Source organism: Rattus norvegicus, chromosome 16, assembly GCF_036323735.1.
Source record: "Rattus norvegicus strain BN/NHsdMcwi chromosome 16, GRCr8, whole genome shotgun sequence".
Taxonomy (NCBI): domain Eukaryota; kingdom Metazoa; phylum Chordata; class Mammalia; order Rodentia; family Muridae; genus Rattus; species Rattus norvegicus.
This window is the reverse complement of record NC_086034.1, coordinates 19,247,430-19,268,295: the sequence shown is the minus strand read 5'-3', so window position 1 is coordinate 19,268,295 and position 20,866 is coordinate 19,247,430. Positions and strand designations below refer to the sequence as shown.

Sequence of the window (20,866 nt, the reverse complement as noted above, 5' to 3'; positions counted from 1 at the left end):
AGAGTGTCACTGGGTAGCCCAGGCTGGCCTCCACCTCATGCCCATCCTCCTGCCTGGCCTCCTGCATGGGACAGCAGACACAAGCCACCACACCCAGCTAGACTGAAAGGGTCTCAACATCCTGCATTTGAGCTGTGTGCAGACTTCCTTCTTGTCACTGCTGCCAGCTGAACAGTGTGACAGCTGTGCACAGCATCTGCATCCAGGTGGCCTGCCTTAGTGCCAAGGGAGAGCTGTGGGAAGAGGTCAGGCTCTGCGCAAACGCTGTGCCACTGCACAGACTAGGGCTCCTCGAGGGTCCAAGACACCGTCCACACAAATAGGCCACTATCTTTCCAAGTGTTTGATACATGGTCTTGTTAGGTGCACAGGCTGGTCTTGACCCTACAGCACTCCTCCTGCCTCCTTCTCCCTGAATGCTCACCCACCACTCTTGCATTCTGAAGTCATTTCCGGAATGACCCCCATAGTCCCAGTGAGAGGCCTCAACTTCTCTAGATCGTTACTGTTCAATAGAACACTGGGGGCTGGGGCTGCTGCCTGTCTGCAGGGTGCTTCCCTCCAATACAAGAGGGCCTGGGTTTCATCCCTAGCTCCTCATGAATCTGAGAGGCAGGCCTGTGACCCAGTGCTGGAGGTCAGAGAATGAGGCACAGTTTAAGGTCTTGCTTGGCTACAAGGCAAACATGAGGCCAGCCTGTGTTACACAGTGCAGCCCTCTCTAAATAACTGAATGAAATGAATGGACACATCAAAGGTTATGGTCCAACTTCCTGGGTCCCATGGACAGAGAATGTCTTTGAATTGGGCTCTGGGTCCCTGCCTGACCTCTTGTGAGGCTCTGGATCTCGATGGAGGGTCCCCAAGGACAGTTCCCTGAGGTCCCATCTCTTCTCTCCATCTCTCCTTACCTCGGTGTAGGCTCTTCAGTGACTCGTACGTAAAGAAGCTGAGTCCCGCATAGGGAATGACACCCAGCACAGTGGGTGTGAACCCGAAATAAAGGGTCTTCAGTCCTTCCTCTCTTGAGATGCGGATGAAGACATGAAAGATGTTGCTGTACCTACGAAGACCATGTGACAGGGCTTGGTGCCTGCACCCCATCACTCCTCCTGTCCAGGACAAAGTGAGGGAGTCCATGGATAGCACCACCTGCCTGGCCTCCCACACTGCAATCACTCGGCTGGCACCAGTGCCTTGTGCATGTGCCAAGCAGGTGTCCTACCTCTGAACTGCTAAGTACCTCAGGCTGGCCTCAGACTCAGAGATCAGACTGCCTCTGACTCCTGAGTGCTGGGATTAAAAGCATATGCCACTATGGCCCCGCTACCCTTAGGTGTTTTGTCTTTAACAAATGATGCTCTCTGGAACCCTGTAGAATCTCACACATAGGAGGGATCCCCAACAAGCACCCCACATCCAGCAGCACCAGCATGGACCCTGTGGTAGACTCACATCTCCTTGGGCGTCACAGCCATCCTTGCTCTGACCAGGTCCAGAGGGTACGTGAGGGAAGCCGCGGTGGTTCCTGCCAAGGCGCCAGCCAGGAGGCGTGGCCATGGGGGCAGGGCTCTGTGGACAGGCAGAGTAAGTTGAGACCTAGGTAGGGACAGTGGCTGCCCACACCTCAGCCTGGGGGACATGGAGCAACTTATAGGGTCTCTTAGGCCAATATCTAAGGGAGCCTCTTGCCTCCTTCCCTGCCTGGTGCCCTGCACCCTTGGGAATCAGATCTCAGCAGAGCAGTATTTGAATGAGCAGACAGCACAGGGCAGTGACTGAGGGGAAGGATGACGAGTGGGGCCGCAGTCCCTCCTGGAGGAAGGGTGAGTGAGGGCCAGAGCCCAAAGAGGGTGTGTGGGATGGATAGGGCCCTGTAGAGAGGGGCAGGACCAGATAGACAGGGAACCAGCAGGCCTCACTCTCCACGAAAGCCATAGTAGTGGCCCAGGATGCGTTTGTATTCTTCGTGTGCGCTGAACTGGATGGCTGCGTAAGGAATCACTCGCACCATGGTGGCCGAGTTCCCACGCCATAGGCTGAGGAAGCCCTCGTTGAGGTAGGTGAAGTAGAGGAGCCGGAAGGCCTCCTGAGGAAGACAGGGAGTCAGAACCTCTTTGCCACCACCGAACCTAAGCACACATGCAGGAGTGCCCTCAAATGCAGAGAGGGGGTGGTGTCCCCGAACCAGGCCTGCCCAGCTAGCAGAGGCTCCACCCACACTTCCTGCACCTGCTCTCAGTCTCCCTCAAATGCAGTCGCTGGTGATTGACAGAAGTGGGGGTGCGGTAAGGTTGGTGCGCACCACATGGCTTCTGCTCTAAGCATTCTAGTTTAAAAGTAGACTGCAAAGTCTCACCCGACAGGTATGTTAGGGCGACAGGACAGTAGTCTCAACCGTCCCCAGGAGACCTGTGCACAAAGGTCTCCTTAGAAAGCTGCCCTCCCGACCACCCAATCCACCGGACCCTTTAGCAACTCACCTTGGCAGAAAATCTTTTTGAAGACACTGGAAGGAACAAAAGCAAAGAGACCATGAGATGTGACTGTGAAGCTCCTGGGTCTGCAACTCCTGGGTCTAGGGCTCTGGGGCCTGACCTGCGCTTGGGGCTGGTGTGAGCAGTAGACAGGAGTGCACTAGGTGGAGGATCCTGCCTAAGCCTGCCCTCGTCCTTTCTTCCCCAGGAAGGGCAGTGGCACCAACACCAGGCACCTTAGGGCAGCCAGGGCTTGGGATGAGCAGCTGAGTATTATGGGCACACACTGAGGAGGGACTCCAGTTCGCTGTCTGCTGCCAGCAAACCTGGGTCTCATGAGAACAAGTCCCAGGGCTGTCTGGGTCTGCCCTCTCCTTCTCCAGGCCCCATCCTGCATGGGTGCACTAGCACTCTGGTACCACAGGCTTGCCCGCTCCACACTATGTCTTCAGTCCTCTATGAAGCAGAAGGCTGAGCTGCATGGGCCAGAGGATTTGAGGGTGAGAAGAGCGTTCGGTATGGCCAGTGGACAGCACTGCCCCAACCCCTATGTGAAGCCTGAGAATTTCTCTAGCCCTCAGGAGGAAATCGCCTGGTGCCACAGCTATGCTCAGTCAGCAGGTGACTCAAGCTATGACTGCACACTGAGGTGCAGTAGCAGTGGACAGCCCTCTCTCCCAACAACTGAAGGAGGTTGCCACTATTTGACCATCAATAGAAGGCCTAGCCTTACTCAGGTCTCCCTGGCAGCTAGGGAGGGATGTGGGTTCTAGGCTATGTCCCCCAAATTACATCCACGTCCTCAGGCGGACTCTAGAAAGGTGACTGAGTTTAGAAACAAAGGCTTTGTGGGTGAGGCTGACTCAAGGTGCTGGAAGGTGTCCTAAAGCAGTGACTGGTGTCTCTGAAGAACACAGGGGCTGGGTGTGGTAACACACACAAATGACCCCAGCACTTAGGAGCCTGAAGCAGGAGGACTGCTGTAGATTCAAGGCCGACCTAGATTACAGGCAGTCTGGGCAGGAGAAGGGGGTTAGTGCTGCCTGGCCACCTCCACACTGCACATGGCAGGTGCACAGCTGTTACCTTGGAAGATGATCTTGGTCCGGTCTAGGGGGGCTACTGCTGTCTTGGCAAGTGCACCGGCCAGGGCTCCAGATAGCAGGGAGCTGAGAACTTGCCTGTGGTCTCTCTGCAACAGAACTCCAGGTTAAGGTCTCAAAAACAAAGTGGTCAGGGCCTCATAGAGGCTGGAGGGGCTTCTCATCAGGGGACCAAGACCCAGAGAGGCACCAAGTGCCTTTAATGTTTGTGTTCTCATGTGCACTGGTGTGTGTGGAGGCCAGAGGTCAGCATTAGGTGTCCTTGCCATTTTTCGTCTCTCAGTGGGCTGTTTTAGCTAGACTAAATGGTAAAGCAGCTCCAGGATCCTCCCATCTCCAGGCCTCCCTGCCCTAGTGTGGCTCACAGACACAGGCTTCATGGTTCCAGTGAGTCCTGGGGGTCTGAACTCAGGTCCTCATGCTTGACAAAGACCTTTTCACTGACCGAACCATCTCCCCGCCCTTTTTCTCTTGATGTTTGTTTTGAGACAGGGTCCCTCTATGCAATCATGGCTGGTCTGGAATTTGTTTATTTAGAGCAGACTGGCTTCATCTCAGAGATTCTTCTGCTTCTGCCTTCTGAGCAATAGGACTAAAAGCGTGTGCCACATAACTGTCACGTGTGCCACCCACATAACTGTCATTTTCCCTGATTTGAGACAGGGTCTCATTCCATAGGCAATCCTCCTGTCTCAGCCACCCAAGTGAGCACTACTCTCCCTGGCCCACCTCTCCTACAGGCCCCTCAGCCTCAGTGTTGTTTCAGACACTGCTTACTTGTGTGGTCAGCCTCTTGGGTGAGGGTGACAGTTACCCTGCAAAATGTCCCAAACCATCCTTCCACCTTCCCAGTTTTCATGACTCCTGTGTGCAGTCCCTGACTCCCCATCCCTACCCTTGTCTGTATAATTGTAGTGTGGCATTCTGGAACCATCTTGGAGGTTGGAGGCAGGGTTTCTCTGTGTAGCTCTGGCTATCCTGGAACTCACTCTGCAGAACAGGCTGGCCTTGAACTTAGAGATTTCCCTGTGTGAGTGTTAGGTTTAAGGCATGCGCGACCACTGACCAGCTGAGCTGGTGGAGCTGAGTCCACAGGTGTCAGGTGTGTACACTGTGCCTGGCTGGGAGTCCCCCGCTAGGGTCCAGTGGCAGGGGAGTGTGGGAGGTGATGGAGGGTGTTCACAGGAGTGGTGCTAGCAGCAGGTTCCTGCAGAGTCCTGGAAGACTCTGGAATGCAGATGGTTGCATACACATCCTTTGAAGTACCCCACTAGTGACCTCCAACCTGGCCCTGGTGAGTGCATCCTCTTGTCCCCCTGGCAGTCCCAGGTGGCTCCTGTAACTCAGGGAAAGGTCAGGATGGTCACAGGGTGCTGCCAGCTCAGCCACTGACACCATGGACTTTGGGACTGTTGGGTAGCACCTGCCAGGACTAGGGAGGCCTGAGGGCTATGCCTGCTGGATTGTCCAGCAGGGCAGCCACTGTGGCAGAGGTCCACAGGGTAGGCTGAGCTGACTGCTGTTGTTGAAGCTTTTGAGATGGGATTTGCTTACACTGCAGGCTGGCCTGGGACTCATGATCCTGGGCCTTAGACTACTGAGCTCTGCTGGAGTGACAGCCTAGCATACCCAGCTTTACTAGGGGTACTTCAAGGGCCTCGGGGGTGAACCTGGCACCCCTGCTCTGCATTCGCCAGCTCTCCAGTGCTGCTCTCAGCTCTGGGTAAGGTCTCAGCCTGTTGCCAAATGCTGGATTTGGCAACAGGCTGAGACCTGACTGGATTTGTTTATCCACCAGGCTTTGGGTGACAGTGCATGCAGTGGCATCTTGTGACCCTTACAGTGAACACAGGCGGAAATGGGTACCTGCCACATATCAGGGAGTGAGGATGGCAGGGACTGTGCTATGTTCTGCTGACCCAGTAGGAACCCTGGAGATAGTCCTGCAGCAGTGGTGCTCCACCCGGGGGGTGAACGACCCTCTCACAGGGGTCCCGTATCAGATATCCTGCATGTCAGATACTTACATGATGATTCCTAACAGCAGCAAATTACAATTATCAAATAGCAGCAATACATGAGAAACTGTATTAAAGGGACACAGCATTAGGAAGGTTGAGGACCAATGTCCCCCCGGGAGAAGGCACTACTTGCCTTTGTGGAGACGGCCCCGGCCAGGACGGCTTCAGCATCCTCTCCCAGGCGCACCGAGCCTTCCTGCACACCATTATCCATCCCAGGCGTGCTAACCGCGGGAGGCTCAGTCCTAAGGAACAAGAAGGACGGTGTGAGATGAACTAGATTCAGCAAAATGGTGACTATCCAGCCAAAGGTAGCTGCTGACTCTGAGGCTCATCTAGGCCAGCTCCAATGGCCTTTACCTCATGTGACTCTTGGCTCTCCATTCTCAAAAGGGCAACTCTGAGGCCACTATGCCCTGGGCTGAGAGTTTTGCCATAACAAACGTTTTTTTCTGTTACTTGTACATGACTGTCTTAGTCAAGATTTTATTCCTGCACAAACATCATGACCAAGAAGCAAGGTGGGGAGGAAAGGGTTTATTCAGCTTACACTTCCATATTGCTGTTCATCACCAAAGGAAGTCAGGACTGGAACTCAAGCAGGTCAGGAAGCAGGAGCTGATGCAGAGGTCATGGAGGGATGTGTCTTACTGGCTTACTTCCCCTGACTTGCTCAGCTTGCTGTCTTATAGAACCCAAGACACCAGCCCAGGGACGGCATCATCCACACTTTTTGATCACTACTAGTTGAGAAGATGCCTTACAGCTGGGTCTCATGAAGGTGTTTCCACAACTGAGGCTCCTTTTTCTATGATAATTCCAGCTTGTGTCAAGTTGACACATAAAACCAGCCAGTACAATGACCATCACAGTCTGTTTTTCTGAATTAGTGCTAGCAGATCAGAGACGGAAAAAGGCCGCCCGAGGCCACACAGCAGGGAGGAGAAAAGCAGGACACCCTTCTGACTATCATGATGGCAAAAACTGGAGGTCAGGGGACATATATGCCCAGAGCCACCTAGTACCAGCACCCCTACCAGTCCAGGGTGGTCTAGACCCAAGAGCTCCATCCATAGAGATATTGAAGAAATTATTATTTTCTCCTATACCAGCTGCCTGTTTCTGCAGAAAGAAGTCGTGTGAAGCCTTGCTCCCTGCACTCTCCTGAAGACTGAGTCCAGCACAGCCAGCTGTGCTCAGGTCCCACTACCTCAGGCCATTGGCCCTCAGGGAAGCAGGGGTGGAGGAACAACAGAGATGCTAGTATGCACTACTGCTCTCTGAGGTCTTGGTCTCATGGTTTTTCACCATCCAATCACAGGCTTGGTGGTACAGGCCTATCACCCTACCACTTTGTGAGGCTGAGGCAGGAGGACCCGAGTCCAAAGCCAGTAAACTGAAGGTCAGCCTGGTCAGCCTAAGGTGAAACTGTAAAGGAAGGCTAGGGGGAGAGCACTGGCCTAGAAGCCGACAGTGAGGGGCTGCTGTGGCTCAGGGGGATAGCCTCTGCCTAGATCACTCAGTGGGACACCACCAGCCTAGCATACTTGGAGCTCAAAGCTTAATCCCCACTGTGGAAAAAACATCCGCTCAAACAGGAGTGGGGCTCAGTGGCAGAGCTCGTGTGTGCCTGACACATGGGAAGTCTGGGGCGCCGTCTCAGAACCAACAAATAAAAGTACAAATATGTGAACTAATGTGACAAACCAAAACGCAGTACAATGTGACGATCAGCAGCTGCAGACCAGACCTGCAGCAGTAAGGGCAGAAGCAGCTCTGGCTGTGAAGCAGCCCACTCCCAACTCTGCCCTCAATATGGGCCTTAGCCTGAGTCCAGGAGAAACAGAGGGCCCAGCACACTGTGGGTGGCTGTCCCTGGGCAGATAGTCCTAGGTGCTACAAGAAAGCAGAGTGGAGGGCTGGGGATTTAGCTCAGTGGTAGAGTGCTTACCTAGGAAGCGCAAGGCCCTGGGTTCGGTCCCCAGCTCCGAAAAAAAAGAACCAAAAAAAAAAAAAAAAAGAAAGAAAGAAAGCAGAGTGGCACACACCCTGAATCCTAGCCCTTAGGAGGCAGAGAAAGGTGGATCTCTGTGAATTTGAGGCTAGCCTGGTCTACATAGTGAGTTCTAGGATAGCCAGAGTGACATAGCATCACCCTGCTTTGAGAAGTAAGAAAGAAAGAGAAGGAGGGAGAGAAGGAAGGAAGGAAGGAGAGAGAGAAGGAAGGAAGGAAAGAAGGAAGGAAGGAAGGAAGGAGATGGAGCAGGCCATGGGGAACAAGCCAGTAAGCAGCACCCTCCACACCCTCTGCATCAGCTCCTGCCTTCAGGGTCCTGCCCTGACTTCCTTCAGTGATAGCCTGGGACCTGAGTTCTAAGCTGCTTTTGGTCATGTTTATCACAGCAACAGAAACCCTAACCAGGACAATCATGTCACGTTGGGCAACTCACTCACAACCACCTCCAGTTACACCAACTTCAGTACACCACCACCCTCTACTGGCCTCTGCAGGCACCTACACCCAGTGTGGCAGACACACGTACTGAGATATGTATACATAAGTAAAAATGGGTGGGTCCTCCCCCTTGATCACTAGTTGAGAAAATGCCTTACAGCTGGGTCTCATGGTGTTATTTCCTCAAGGGAGGCTCCCACCTCGTGTTAAGTTGACACACAAACCAGCCAGGACACTGGGGTACGTGGTTGCCCACTTGCCTGCTACTGAGGTATCTTCCTTTCTTTTCAGAGAAGCTCAGTCAAGCCTAGCACTGAACTCCAAAGCGGCAGGAGATCTCTTACCTAGGGAGTCCAGCCCTGTCCTAGAAAGCCATGAGTTCCTTAATTAAGGCTTTACTTATCCCAGAGGAACAGCCACAAGATGGGGGGGGGGTGGGAGTGGGGGTGGGGGGAAGGGGAAGACATGGACATCAATTCTCAAACAGCCAGACAGAACATAACCCTGTCACAGGCAGTGTCTTGAGCAGTTCAGTGCCCTGGATGCAGGCCCTCCAACATGCCAGGAGTCCCTCTCTGAGCTCATGTCTGGGGATGGGGACAGAAGTTAGTGTCTGGACCACCAGGCCATGGACTGGCTAACCTTCTCCTGCTGTGGGCCCATGCCACAAGGCTGCCTGATAGAGGAAAGGGGATGGGAAAACCACATGTGAGGGACTGCGGCCAGGATTCTGATCCTTGGCATGAAGACACCCAGGCTATTGGCTGCCACAGCCTGGCCAGAGGAGACACCTCCAAGAGAGGATGAAAGACAAAGCTTGCGGGGTTGGGGATCTAGCTCAGTGGTAGACAAGGCCCTGGGTTCGGTCCCCAGCTCTGAAAAGAAAAAAAAAAAGAAAAAGAAAGAAAGACAAAGCTTGCATGATTTTTAAAATCTTGGGGGCAATGGCACTTAGTGGGGTGCCAGTTTCCTAGCCAATGCAACGTGCTGCCTGCCATCTCCTGTGTTGCCAAACAGCCTGTCACCATGCACTGGGGGGCTGAAGGAGGAGGGTCAAGTTTAAGGCTTGGGCTCTATATACTCTTCTCAAGGAATAATAATCACTCTGCCCATAGTGAGGCTCAAGACCAGACCTTGTAGGCAAGGAAGAGAAACAGTTGAGCCAGCTGGTGTTTTGGAGATCCTGTCCCCAGACAAATCTGGGTGGGGTTTGGCTAGACATGCTAGGTCAGGACATGTGATTCCAACACCCACACTCTATAGAAAGAGCCTCACCATCTGTGACGGTCTGCTTCCCAGCACCAGCCAGTTAGGTCAAGTAGACAGTGACCCGTGGTGACTTGAAAAGCAAACACAGAAATTGTCTACAAGAGCTGAGGGTGTAGGCAGCTTGCTGAGCAGGCACCAGGCCAAATACAAAGAGCATCGGCACTGAGCATGCTCAGTTTCCTAAGCAGCACTGTGGGCTGCTCTGCTTGTTTTTGCACTGTTCAGTATCCTGTCACTCAGGGAGGACACACGCAGGTTGTAGGCAGACGATGCACCACTGTACAGAAGGGGAGCCCTAGGGGAGGGAAGAGCAGCAGATGACCATGCTAGAGCCAAGGCTCACATATGACAGCAGAGGGCAGTGTTGTAGGTCTGTCGCTGTAGTCGCAGCCACCAGGCTTTGTTGTGGATCTACTAGTCACTCCGTGTATCCTTCCCCCTTGGAAAGCATCAGAAGTTACATACTGCCCCAAACCATCTCCATCCTGCTTCCCTGAATCTATGTCGCCTCCTGCCTCCTCTCCTCAGCCTCTGTTGCTCAAGACCTGATGGCCATGGGGACACTGGCTGTGTCCTGCTCTTGTCCCAGTGCTGGACAGGTCAGCTGTACTCACAGTGAGCCTAGGACACAGCACAGGGTTTCTGTCAGTGCTTGGGCCTGGACCTCCAGGTTAAGGTAAGGACAGCTAAGCATCTCCTGGTCAAGTGGCCGCTCTGTGCTCTGTGCTCTGCTCTCTGGGATCACTTTGCTCTGGGGTAGGGTGAAGCCAGATGACTATGGAACAGAAAACACACTGGCCTATAGTACTCACATTGGTTTATGTATCTTCTATCCTGTTTTTGTTGGTAGGCTGCTCCCCCTGCCTCCTGCCTCATGAGACAGGTTTCTCTGTGTAGCCCTGGCTGGCCTGGAACTCACTCTATAGACTAGGAAGGCCTCAACTCAGTGACCCTCCTGCCTCATGGGTGCCTGCAAACAGTTCAGCACTGTGACTGCATTCTCCCTACTGCTCTAGTGGGTGAGGGCTGATGGGGCAACAGCTCACAGGACAACAGTGTGGGGGCATCAAGTGAGGAGCACACAGTTACCATGGGGGAGAACTTGGGTTCCATCATCAGCACCCTTTACTGTCAGACTCTGGCTACCCACCTGCCAGGGTAGTGGAAGGCAGCCCATGCCCTCTGTGCCTCTGCCAGAGAGCTGCAGATAGCCCCAACCTGTAAGTGAAGAGGCACCTTTTCAGTGACAGGGTTTCCAAGCCTACTGTGGGTCCTACAGCGACAGCCAACAGAAGCCAATTACCATCTGTCTGCCAATGATAAGGGCTGTTTTCTTTTCTAGATCATAGAGTTTGGTGTGTCTGGCATGGTGGCTGTTGTCTGCTAACCCTGACTGCCTGCCAGCCTCAAAAACAGGAACTCCTCACTCCATACTCTGAAGACTGTGACTGTCACACTGGCTGGGAACTCTAAGCATGCCACAGTCACTCACATCTTAAAAGATCCAGATGACTTTGGTCATAGCACACCTGCCAACCCAGTACTTGGAATCTAAGGTACAGGTTCAAGGACAGCCAGGGTGGATGATACATGGCAAATTTCAAGTTAGCTTAGGCAGCATAGCAAGACTCTTTCTCAGAGATGAAAAAGTACATGTGTATAGAGGAGTGGGGGACATATAGCTTGGTAGGAGATTGCTTGTCTCTGGGTTCCAGATCCACTACTGAAAAGAAAAAAGAAAGAAGGAAAGAAAAAGAAAAGGGAAAGAAAAAAAAAAAAAGACTTGCTGCTAAGCCTGACGACCAGAGCTCATTCTCTGGAACCTACCTGGAGAACTGAGAGAACAGACTCCTGCCATTTGACCTCTGACCTCCACAATATGCTGCAGCACACACACACACACACACACACACACACACACACACACACACACACACACACACACACACACACCTCCCCCACCACACAAGTAAATAATTGTACAAAGAGTCACTGTCCTCTGCTCTTGCGCATCCACACTGTCACCAGTGACCCTTGGATATGACATAAGCCAAGGCACTCAAGCTCCTATGCTGGGTCCCCTTCAGTTATTGCTCCTCATCTCCGAGGCCCACGTTCTCACCACACAGATGAGGGGGGCACCTGGCCACTCCACAGTTACTCAGTGGACAGGTGGGTAATTACCTGAACATACTTAACCCCACATTTTCATGCTCTGCTCTGCTAGGAAATTTTCTACATCCTCTGAAGCCCATCCTAAAAACCCCGTCTTTGCTGTCCCCAGCATTACCTGTGCCCTGAGCAGTCAAGTGACTCCCCTACTCCTTTCCGGTTGATTCCCACATAGGCTGGGGGATCCTGGAAGGCCAGAGTCTAGCAAGGGTCCAGATGTACAACACCCACATGGTGCTTTAGTCTTCCCAGCCCTGTTCCTGTCTGTGTGCATGTCTCCATTGCTGCCCAATGAAGTTCTTCATCATGCTAATCCTTCCCCAAACGGGGGCAGATCACACTGCTGCTGTGACAAGACAGAGGCCACATGTGACCTCTACTTGCTTCCCCATCTGTCACCATATTCCTAGGCAAGTGATATGTGCTGCAAATATGCTCCCTAGCAAGGGGACAGGCAGGGCTCAGACCCTTTTACAACCAATGGACCAAATGGGCCATGCACCTCCCAGCCCAATGCTCCTCTGCCATCTTCCTGATTGTTTGTTTGTGAGACAGGTTATACTCTGTAGCCCTGACTGGCCTTGAACTCAGAGATCCTTCTGCCTCTGCTTCCCCAGCACTGGGCCTGAGGGAATGTGCCTCCATGGCCAACCTTTTGAGAAACGGTCTTATGCATGGTCTTCAACATGGCTATATAACCAAGGATGACCATGAACTGCTGATCCTCCTGCTTTCTCATCCTGAGTGCTGGGAGGACACTTTAACTGTCCCCTGCCATGTTTAAGTGCTGTCTGCTCTGGGAAAGGCCTGGGAGGCAGCAGAACTGGGACAGCTTCCCCCAGGGTGAGATGAGGGAACCAGGAGTTGCACAGGAGGATGCAGTGGCTGATGCAGGGTCTCTATGGTCCACCCCTGCACTGAACTGCTGGGCATTTCCAAGGCCAATTGTCAGATCCAGGAGCACTACAGCACTCACTCCCTGTAGCTGCCATCATGGACTACCATGTTGCAGATGATGTGAAAGTGCAGAGAAGTGTCTTCTGTTTGCCTGGGAAGTCTGGTGGACGTGTTGGCAGGACCAGATCCCTCTGGAGACTCAGGATAGTCTGTCACTGGCCTGGTGGCTACCAACAGCCCTAGTGGGGGTTGGCTTATAGCCACGTCATATCCTGCTGGTCCTCTCCCTCACAGATGTCTCAATGACATGTCTCTTTCTCCTGAGATGCCAGGTGTGAGGTTCTGGACATCCTCAGATACACATCAAGACCCTTGTGGGTGCCTGCTGGTGACGCCAATCCACAGTACTTACATTTTTCCTCTATAAACCTAGGCAAAGTCTCATATGTAAGTCAGAACAGTAAACTTTTCTTTTGTGGCTTTTGAAATAAGATCTTGCTATATAGTCCATGTTGGATTTGAACTCAGGGATGCACTAGCCTCTGCCTCTCAAGTGCTGGCTTGTGGCACAGAGAAAGCTTAATAGTCAACAATGAAACAACAGAACAACGGACTGTAGTAAAAGTTTGTCCTTCTCCTCTGCTCACAAAACAAAAGCCTCTGGGCTGTGAGCACTGCTGCAGATAGTCACAGCAAAAGGTGCCTCAGTAAGAAAACAGATGTCCACAGGCACATTTAAAAATAGCATAATGACCCGGGAGAATCAGGAGGACAACAATCTACAGTAACCACCCTGTTACTGGCTACTTTTTAAAATACACTTTCTTTCTTCCCACACCACATACTTTTCTTTTTATCTATTTGTCTATCTGTCTGTCTGTCTGTCTGTCTATCTATCTATCTTTTAGCCAGGATTTTTTTTTCTTTTTTGAGACAAAAGCTGTGTAATCCTGGCTGTCCTGAAATTTACTCAATAGAATAGGCTGGCCTCAAACTCAGACATCACCCTGCCTCTGCCTCCCCAGCACTGAGACTAAAGGATACCTGGCTTTTGTTTTGCTTTTCTTTTCTTCTTTCTTCCTTTCTTTCTTTTTCTTTCTTTCTTGTTTTGTGTCTGTTCTTTTTTTTTTAGATTTATTTATTCATTTATTATATATAAGTACACTGTAGCTGTCTTCAGATACACCAGAAGAGGGCACCAGACCTGATTATAGATGGTTGTGAGCCACCATCTGTGGTTGCTGGGAATTGAACTCAGGACCTCTGGAAGAGCAGTCGGGTGCTCTTAACCGCTGAGCCATCTCTCCAGCCCGTGTCTGTTCTTGAGACAGGATCTTGCTATGTACCAGGCTAGTCTGGAATGGTCTTTCTGTCACAGCATTCTGGAATTACAGACATATAGCACCACCATCCGAGACTCTCACTTCTTAGGCATTTAATACTTAAAATTAAAAATGCATTTCTGGGGCTGGAGAACTGGCTCAGTGGTTAAGACTGCTCTTTCAGAGGACAGAGTTTCCATTCCCAGCACACGCACGGCAGCTCCCAGGCATCTCATCTGTAACTCCAGTTCCAGGGGCTCTGACATCTTTGGCCTCTCCTTGGCACTGAGCACTCGAGGCGTATAGAAACATGCAGGCAAAACCTCATAGACATAAAACAAAAATATCTTTAAAAAAAACCAAACAAACCTTTTGACTGCATTTCTGAGTCCAGGAAGATGGCTTGGTGGTAGGGGAGTTGTAGGTATATGAGAGAGCTCAGCAGGTAAATTGTAATCCTGAGTTCCACCTCCACAGCCCACACAGCAGAAGATCAACTCCCACAAGTCCTTTGTTCTCCACTGACACCTGTTCCATGTCACATGCACCCCATTCACACATCCACTCCATCCCTCCACAAGTAAATGGCCCTGTGTGTCTGTAACACCAATATTCGGTTGCAAAACCAAGAAAATCCCAGGAGCTTGCTAGCCACCCAGCAGCAGAAGGCAATGGATTCAGCTGGAGCTGGAGTTAGCCACCATGTGAGTGGGGGCAGTGTAGCCCCAGTCTTCTGAAAATGTAGCTCTAACCTGTACTTACTTGTCCTTTAGAAAGAGTCTCACTACTTTGCCATAGCTGACCTGGAACTCTCCATACAGACAAGGCTGGCCTCAAATGCATAGAGATCTGACGGCTTCCTCTTCCTGGGAGCTGGGATGGGAATCAGGTTTGGTTGCAGACACCTTTACCCACAAAGTCTTTCACCAGCTTTCAAAGAAATAGACACTTTGTAGCTAGGCGGTGGTAGCATATTCCCTAATTTAGCACTCAGGAGGTAGAGGCAGGTGAGTATCTGTGAATTCTAGACCAGTCTGGTCAACAGAGTGAGTTCCAGGGCAGCCAGGGTTAAGTAGAGAAACCTTGTCTCACAAACATAACAAATGGGGCTGGGAGGATAGCTCCCTGGTCAAATGCTTGCCTAGTGGCCACCAATTCCTGGCCTTCATTCCAGCACCAAAACAACAGGCGAACAGTTCTTCTTGTGTGTGTGCTCAGGTATATAAACAGTATGCATGCATGTTTATGTGCATGTGTGTCTATGTGCATCATGCATTCATTTACACACGTGTCCTTATCAGGTGCCTCCCTCAGTCACTCTTCACCTTATTCACTTATCCCAGACCTTAGCGGGTAGAGGCAGGAGGAATTAGACATTAAGGCCTAGAGAGGTAGTTCGAGGTCAGCCTCAGCTATATGAGACCCTGTCTCAGGCTATCTCAAAAATAAATCAATAAGGGCTTGATGTGGTTAAGCATAACTTTATTCCCAGCTCCCAGGAAGTAGAGGCAGTCAGATCTCTATGCATTTGAGGCCAGCTTGTCTATATGGAGAGTTCCAGGCCAGTTTGTGTATCACTTGTACCTAAGGAAGTGAGAAGACAGTGTCAGATCCCAGTGGAACTGGAGTTACAGATGGCTGTGAGCCACCATTTGTGTGCTGGGAATTGAACCTGGGTCCTCTGGAAGAGAAACAGGTGCTCTTAACAGCTCATCTTGCTCTAGACCAGCGGTTCTCAACTAGTGGATCATGACTCCTTTGGATCAGATCCGTATATATCAGATGTCCTGCATATCAGATATTTACATTACAATCCATAAGAGTAGCAAAATCACACTCATCAAGTAGCAACCTGATGTTATGGTTGGGGGTCACCACAACATGAGGAATTGTATTAAAGGGCTGCAGCCCTGAGAAGGTTGAGAACCACTGCTCTAGCATTTCTTTCTTTTTTTTTTTTTAAGATTTTATTTTATTGTATATGAGTATACTGTAGCTGCCTTCAGACACACCAGAAGAGGGCATCAGATCTCATTACAGATGGTTGTGAGCCACCATGTGGTTGCTGGGATTTGAACTCAGGACCTCAGGAAGAGCAGTCGGTGCTCTTAACCACTGAGCCATTTCTCCAGCCCTGCTCTAGCATTTCTTTTTTTTTTTTTTTTTTTTTCGGAGCTGGGGACCGAACCCAGGGCCTTGCGGTTGCTAGGTAAGCGCTCTACCACTGAGCTAAATCCCCAACCCCTGCTCTAGCATTTCTTAAACCGTATTTCTCCCATTGGCTTAGAGCCTGTCAGGTTAAGTGGGGCTGGGAGGCCAGCAAGCCCCAGGGATTCACTGGTCTCTACCTCCCCACCCTGGGGTTCTATAAGTTGAACTAAGGTCCTCCCATTTGCACAACAAGCACTGAGGTCAGCCATCTTCCCAGCCTCACTATTGGTTTTCTTGGGGTGCCTTATCCTAAAATATCAAGTACTGGAGTACTGTTCGGGGTCAGAGAACTTGACAAACATAGGTGATTTTCATCTTCTGTGTTAAAGGGGAAACCAATTCCAGCACCCCACCCCAGGACAACAGGTCACACCTTGATTCCTCTCCAAGATTTTTCTGAGCACTTTGCAGAGAGGGACTGTGAGATGCCCTGACCTTTCACCTCTCTGTAGAAGAGGATCCAAAGTTTGTTGTGAGGCCAGCTTCCGGAGCCAGGACATGGAAGTGGACAGATCAAAGACTTTCCAGCACTGTGACTAACCTGCCACAGGGGTAGGCCTGAGCCCTTAATCCTGTCTGAACTGGCTACTGGAGGAAGCAGGCCTTCCACCTTCTCCCTGAGAGAACAATGGACAGTCAGTCTCCTTGGCCTGGCCCTGGCAGCTGAACCTAAACATGAAGATGGGTGCTGAGGGGCTGCACAGCTAGAGCCTGACCACACACGCACATTCTTATGGCTACTCTAGAGGCAACAGCTTAAAGAGCCACCAATGGGGGACCTGCTAATCATCTGGCTTCACTGTAGCAAGAACCCATGCAGCTCTCATAGTCAGCTATAATCTTGCATTTATTTGTTTGTTTGTTTATTTTACTTATTTATTTGAATACCCTGTAGCTGTCTTCAGACACACCAGGCAAAGCTTATAAAGGACAACACTGAATTGGTGCTGGCTTACAGGTTCAGAGGTTCAGTCCATTATCATCAAGGCAAGAGCATGGCAGCACCCAGGCAGGCATGGGGCTGGAGGAGCTGAGAGCTCTACCTCTTCATCCAAAGGCAGACAAGGAGAAAACTTGCTTCTAGGCATCTAGGACAAGGGTCTTAAAGCCCATGTCCGCAGTGACACACTTAACAAGGCCACACCTCCAATAGTACTACTCACTAACCAAGCATATTTAAACCACCACAGCATATGGTTGCTGGGAATTGAACTCAGGGCGTCTGGAAGAGCAGTTAGTGCTCTTAACTGCTGAGCCATCTCTCCAGCCCAATCTTGCTATTTTTTTTTTTTTTCCGGGGCTGGGGACCGAACTCAGGGCCTTGCGCTTGCTAGGCGAGTGCTCTACCACTGAGCTAAATCCCCAAGCCCCCAATCTTGCTATTTTTGATATCTGTTATTTTTTTCTTTGCTTGACACATGGTCTCAAGTAACCCGAAAAGACCTTGAACTTTCAGTTCAGTAAAAGATGACCTTGAATTCTTTTTTTTTTTTTTTTTCCTTTTTTCCAGAGCTGAGGACCAAACCCAGGGCCTTGCGCTTGCTAGGCAAGCGCTCTACCACTGAGCTAAATCCCCAACCCCATGACCTTGAACTCCTGTCTCCTCCTCCTAAATGCTAAGATGGTAGTGGGCATAAAACAGGCACTTCTGGGAATTTTTCGTTGTTTCGTTTATTGAAACAAGGTCTTACTATATAGTTCAAACTGGCTTCAATATCATCTCAGTTTCCCTCATCTGGGACTACAAGCCTTATCACTATACTCATGTGATTATAACCAATTTTTTTATTGTTTTGTTTTGTTCTAACGGGTGTTGCTATATATTGTAGGCTGGCCTAGAACTTACCCTCTAGCCTCAGTCTCCCTGGTACTAGTTCACAGGAGTGCACAGCATGCCCGACAATACTGATTTATTGGAAATAGTCTCACTACATAGCCTTGGTTGTTCTAAAACTTACTACATAAACCAGGCTGGCCTCGAACTCACAAATCCTCCTGCCTCAGCCTTCCAAGGAATAGAATTAAATCCACCATTGCTAGCATACCCTGGTGTTTAAACTGTGTCACTTACAGCATGAAAATCTAGTTTTATGTACACATGCTATGTATGTGTGTATAAAAGCATGTGTGCAGAGGGGCTAAGCAGATGGTTCAGCAGGTAAGAGCTCTTGCTGCACGCAAGCGTGAAAACCCAAGTTCAAATCTCCAGCACCCATGTAAAAAGCCAGGCATGGTTGCCAGAGCCATACCAGACATCCTCCCCTGTTCTGTGTTTGTGTGCCTTATCACATACACTAAACTCATACACGCATGCGTATGCACATAGCTCATATAAAAAACTGCGTATATATATGTGTACATACTCCATATACATATTATAATTTTCCTTTGAAAGGCTGGGGTGAAACCCAAGGCTTTGTAAATACTAAGGAAGTATCCTACTACTGAATTGTACTCCATGACCTTGCTTGAAATCAAATGGAAAGTCCCAAAGGCTACAGTTCCCACAGGAGAAGCTGAAGGTGACATGACCAGGAGGGACATTCTGGCACCATCCTCAGTGAATGGAGAGACCACTGACAGTGACTGCACTGGACCAGTCTTACAGGAAATAAGACCTTTACTGATTTTCCACAACAAAGCCACTGTCCTCCTATGCTACACACATGGAAATTGGACTCAGGAGAACCAAAAGACTGCCAGAAAAATCTTCCTTCCCCAATCCAGGCCCCCACCTTTTTGCATTGAAGCTTTAAGCCGTTGAAACATTAGCCCTCCCAACTCTGAGAAGTATTTCCTTACTGCTGAACAGCAGCAAGGAGCCTGGGCAGGTCACAGAGAAGGCCTGGTCCAACCACAACCAGCAGCACCCCAGATGTTCAGCAATCCCCCAACCCCGCCCGCCGGCCTCCGCCCCCGCCAAAGCCTGGAGACACAAGCTCAGGCAGCCACCTGGGGCTGTCCCTTCCAGCTAAGCATTTCCGGATTCAATCAGTCACGACTTGGGAGAAATGCCTGGGAATGGGGTGGAGTATGGTGGGGACTCCCCTCCTCCACTAACGCCAGTCTCTGACAGGAGGTAGCTTGAGGGGGACAGGCAGGGCCTGCAGCAGCATTTGAAGGCTTCAGACTTCTGGTTGGTGAAACGGGGACTGCTCTGAGCATCAGGGAGATGGGATTATTCTAAGTCCAGAAATGACTCGAAAGCTGTCCAGTCCTGGCTTTTTTCTTTGTTATTGGTCTTTCAGACAGGGTCTCTGTGTAGCCCAGGCTAGACATGAACTCCAGATCCCCCTGCTTTCACTGCCAAGTGCTGAGATGACAAGTGTGTATACTTGGTTTATGTGGTGCTAGGAACGGAACTCCCAACCTCAAATTCACTCTGTGTGTGTGTGTGTGTGTGTAGTGAAAGTAACCTTGAACTTCTGACCTTCCTACCTTTACCTGCCCAGTGCTGGGATGACTGATAAATACCATCATGCTGTGTCAAGAACTGGTGTGTGTGTGTGTGTGTGTGTGTGTGTGTGTCTGCACCACAGAGCCCATGTAGAGATCAGAGGATAACTTTTGGCAGTCAGTTCAATCAGTTTGCTGAGCCATCTCACCTGCCCTCAAACACTCTTATTTATAAGAGTTCAAGAACAACTTGGGTTATAATGAAAGACCTTGACTCCAAACTAATCAGTCAATAAATACAATAAAATGAGAAACTAGACCTAAATAAAACTAAAACAGTCCTGTTAAAACAGTAACAGAGCCAAGTGGTAGTGCACACCTTTAATCCTGGCACTTGGGAGTCAGAGACCGGGAGATCTCTGTGAGTTCCAGGCCAATTGGCTCTAGACAGTGAAACCCTGTCTCCAAAAACAAACCACCCCACGCACAAGTACACAGGGGACGAAAAGAGAATAAAGAATTTAAAACCACAAGTTAGGTGGACTTTGCTTTGGGAGTGAAACGCTGGTTGCGCGACGGGGACGGGGAGAGGCACGCAGGTGCACGTGTGTAGCAGAGAGCAGCCGCAGCCGGGTGGCACCCGAAGCTTGCACCCAAAGCTTCCACACGGGTTCCGAAGGAGGGACACGCAGCGGGTCAGGGAGGCACGCATGTGGGGTGCGTATGCGGCCACCTCGGCCTCACCCGGGTTGTCACCCGCAGGGCAGCTCGGTGTGAAATCGGGGTTCGGCCTGGCCGTGGGGACCCCGAGGGCGCGCGAAACAGTGTGTGTGAAGGGATCTGTCACCTCTCCACGCTCGCGACACTGCTGTCACAACGAACAGACCCCATGCCGCGCTTCCTCTCAGCGCGGGTCGTGAGAACCCCGCCACCCAGCGTCTCCCCGTGGCGCCTGCGCTCCTTAGGTCGCGCTCACCTGCCCGGACGCGTCGCCGCCGCTGCCGCTACTGCCACAGCCGCCTCAGCCGCCGCAGCCCCGCCTCGCGCGGACTCGAAGCCCGAGGTCCGGGCGGGGCCCATGCTGTGCTGCTATTGGCTATTCTATGACCAATCAGCGCTGGAGACGGCAAGAATTGATAAGCATGATGCAGACGGACATCCGTTTTGACCAATCGCTAAAGTAAGGGGCGAGGCTACGTGGAGGGGCGGCCCTGGTTCTTCCGAGCGTTCCACAAGGGGTACTAGGGGGTGAGGCCCGGTGAGGAGGCATACAGGAATTGGAACCCGCGGAAAATGGACAGAGCTCCCGGCCAATTGCCAAGGGGCATAGGTGGAGCTACGAAGAGAGGCGGCTCTTGTTCTCTGAGAGTTCGGGGCACAAGGAGACAGAAGCGAGGATTGGATTCTGCAGAAAACAAGCAACGCTTTTGGCCAATAACTGAAGGGAGGAGGCGGGGTCTGGAGACAAGCGCTCTTGGCCAATGGCTGAAGAGCAAGGTCGGAACTCCAAATTAGCTGGCGCGCGGGGCAAGGGCGAAGCTGC

The 20,866-nt window shown here is 51.1% G+C and overlaps 1 protein-coding gene across 4 annotated transcripts in view; it reads right to left on the bottom strand.

The window, feature by feature from the left end:
* The window catches only part of Slc25a42 (solute carrier family 25, member 42), a 38,725-nt gene extending 18,303 nt beyond the window's left edge, over nucleotides 1-20,422 (bottom strand). Inside the window, exons 1-7 of one of the 4 annotated variants that reach the window (NM_001127590.1) lie at nucleotides 20,300-20,322; nucleotides 5,735-5,846; nucleotides 3,564-3,669; nucleotides 2,484-2,509; nucleotides 1,923-2,089; nucleotides 1,456-1,572; nucleotides 912-1,063 (exon numbers count right to left, since the gene is read on the bottom strand). In NM_001127590.1, the coding sequence (NP_001121062.1) occupies nucleotides 912-1,063; nucleotides 1,456-1,572; nucleotides 1,923-2,089; nucleotides 2,484-2,509; nucleotides 3,564-3,669; nucleotides 5,735-5,815 (649 nt within the window). In that variant the 5' untranslated portion in view covers nucleotides 5,816-5,846; nucleotides 20,300-20,322. Of the gene's footprint in view, nucleotides 1-911; nucleotides 1,064-1,455; nucleotides 1,573-1,922; nucleotides 2,090-2,483; nucleotides 2,510-3,563; nucleotides 5,847-20,299 lie in introns of all 4 variants that reach the window. The other 3 variants (XM_063275745.1, XM_063275744.1, XM_063275746.1) reach the window with 3 other exon arrangements.
* Between the last annotated feature and the right edge of the window lie 444 nt (nucleotides 20,423-20,866).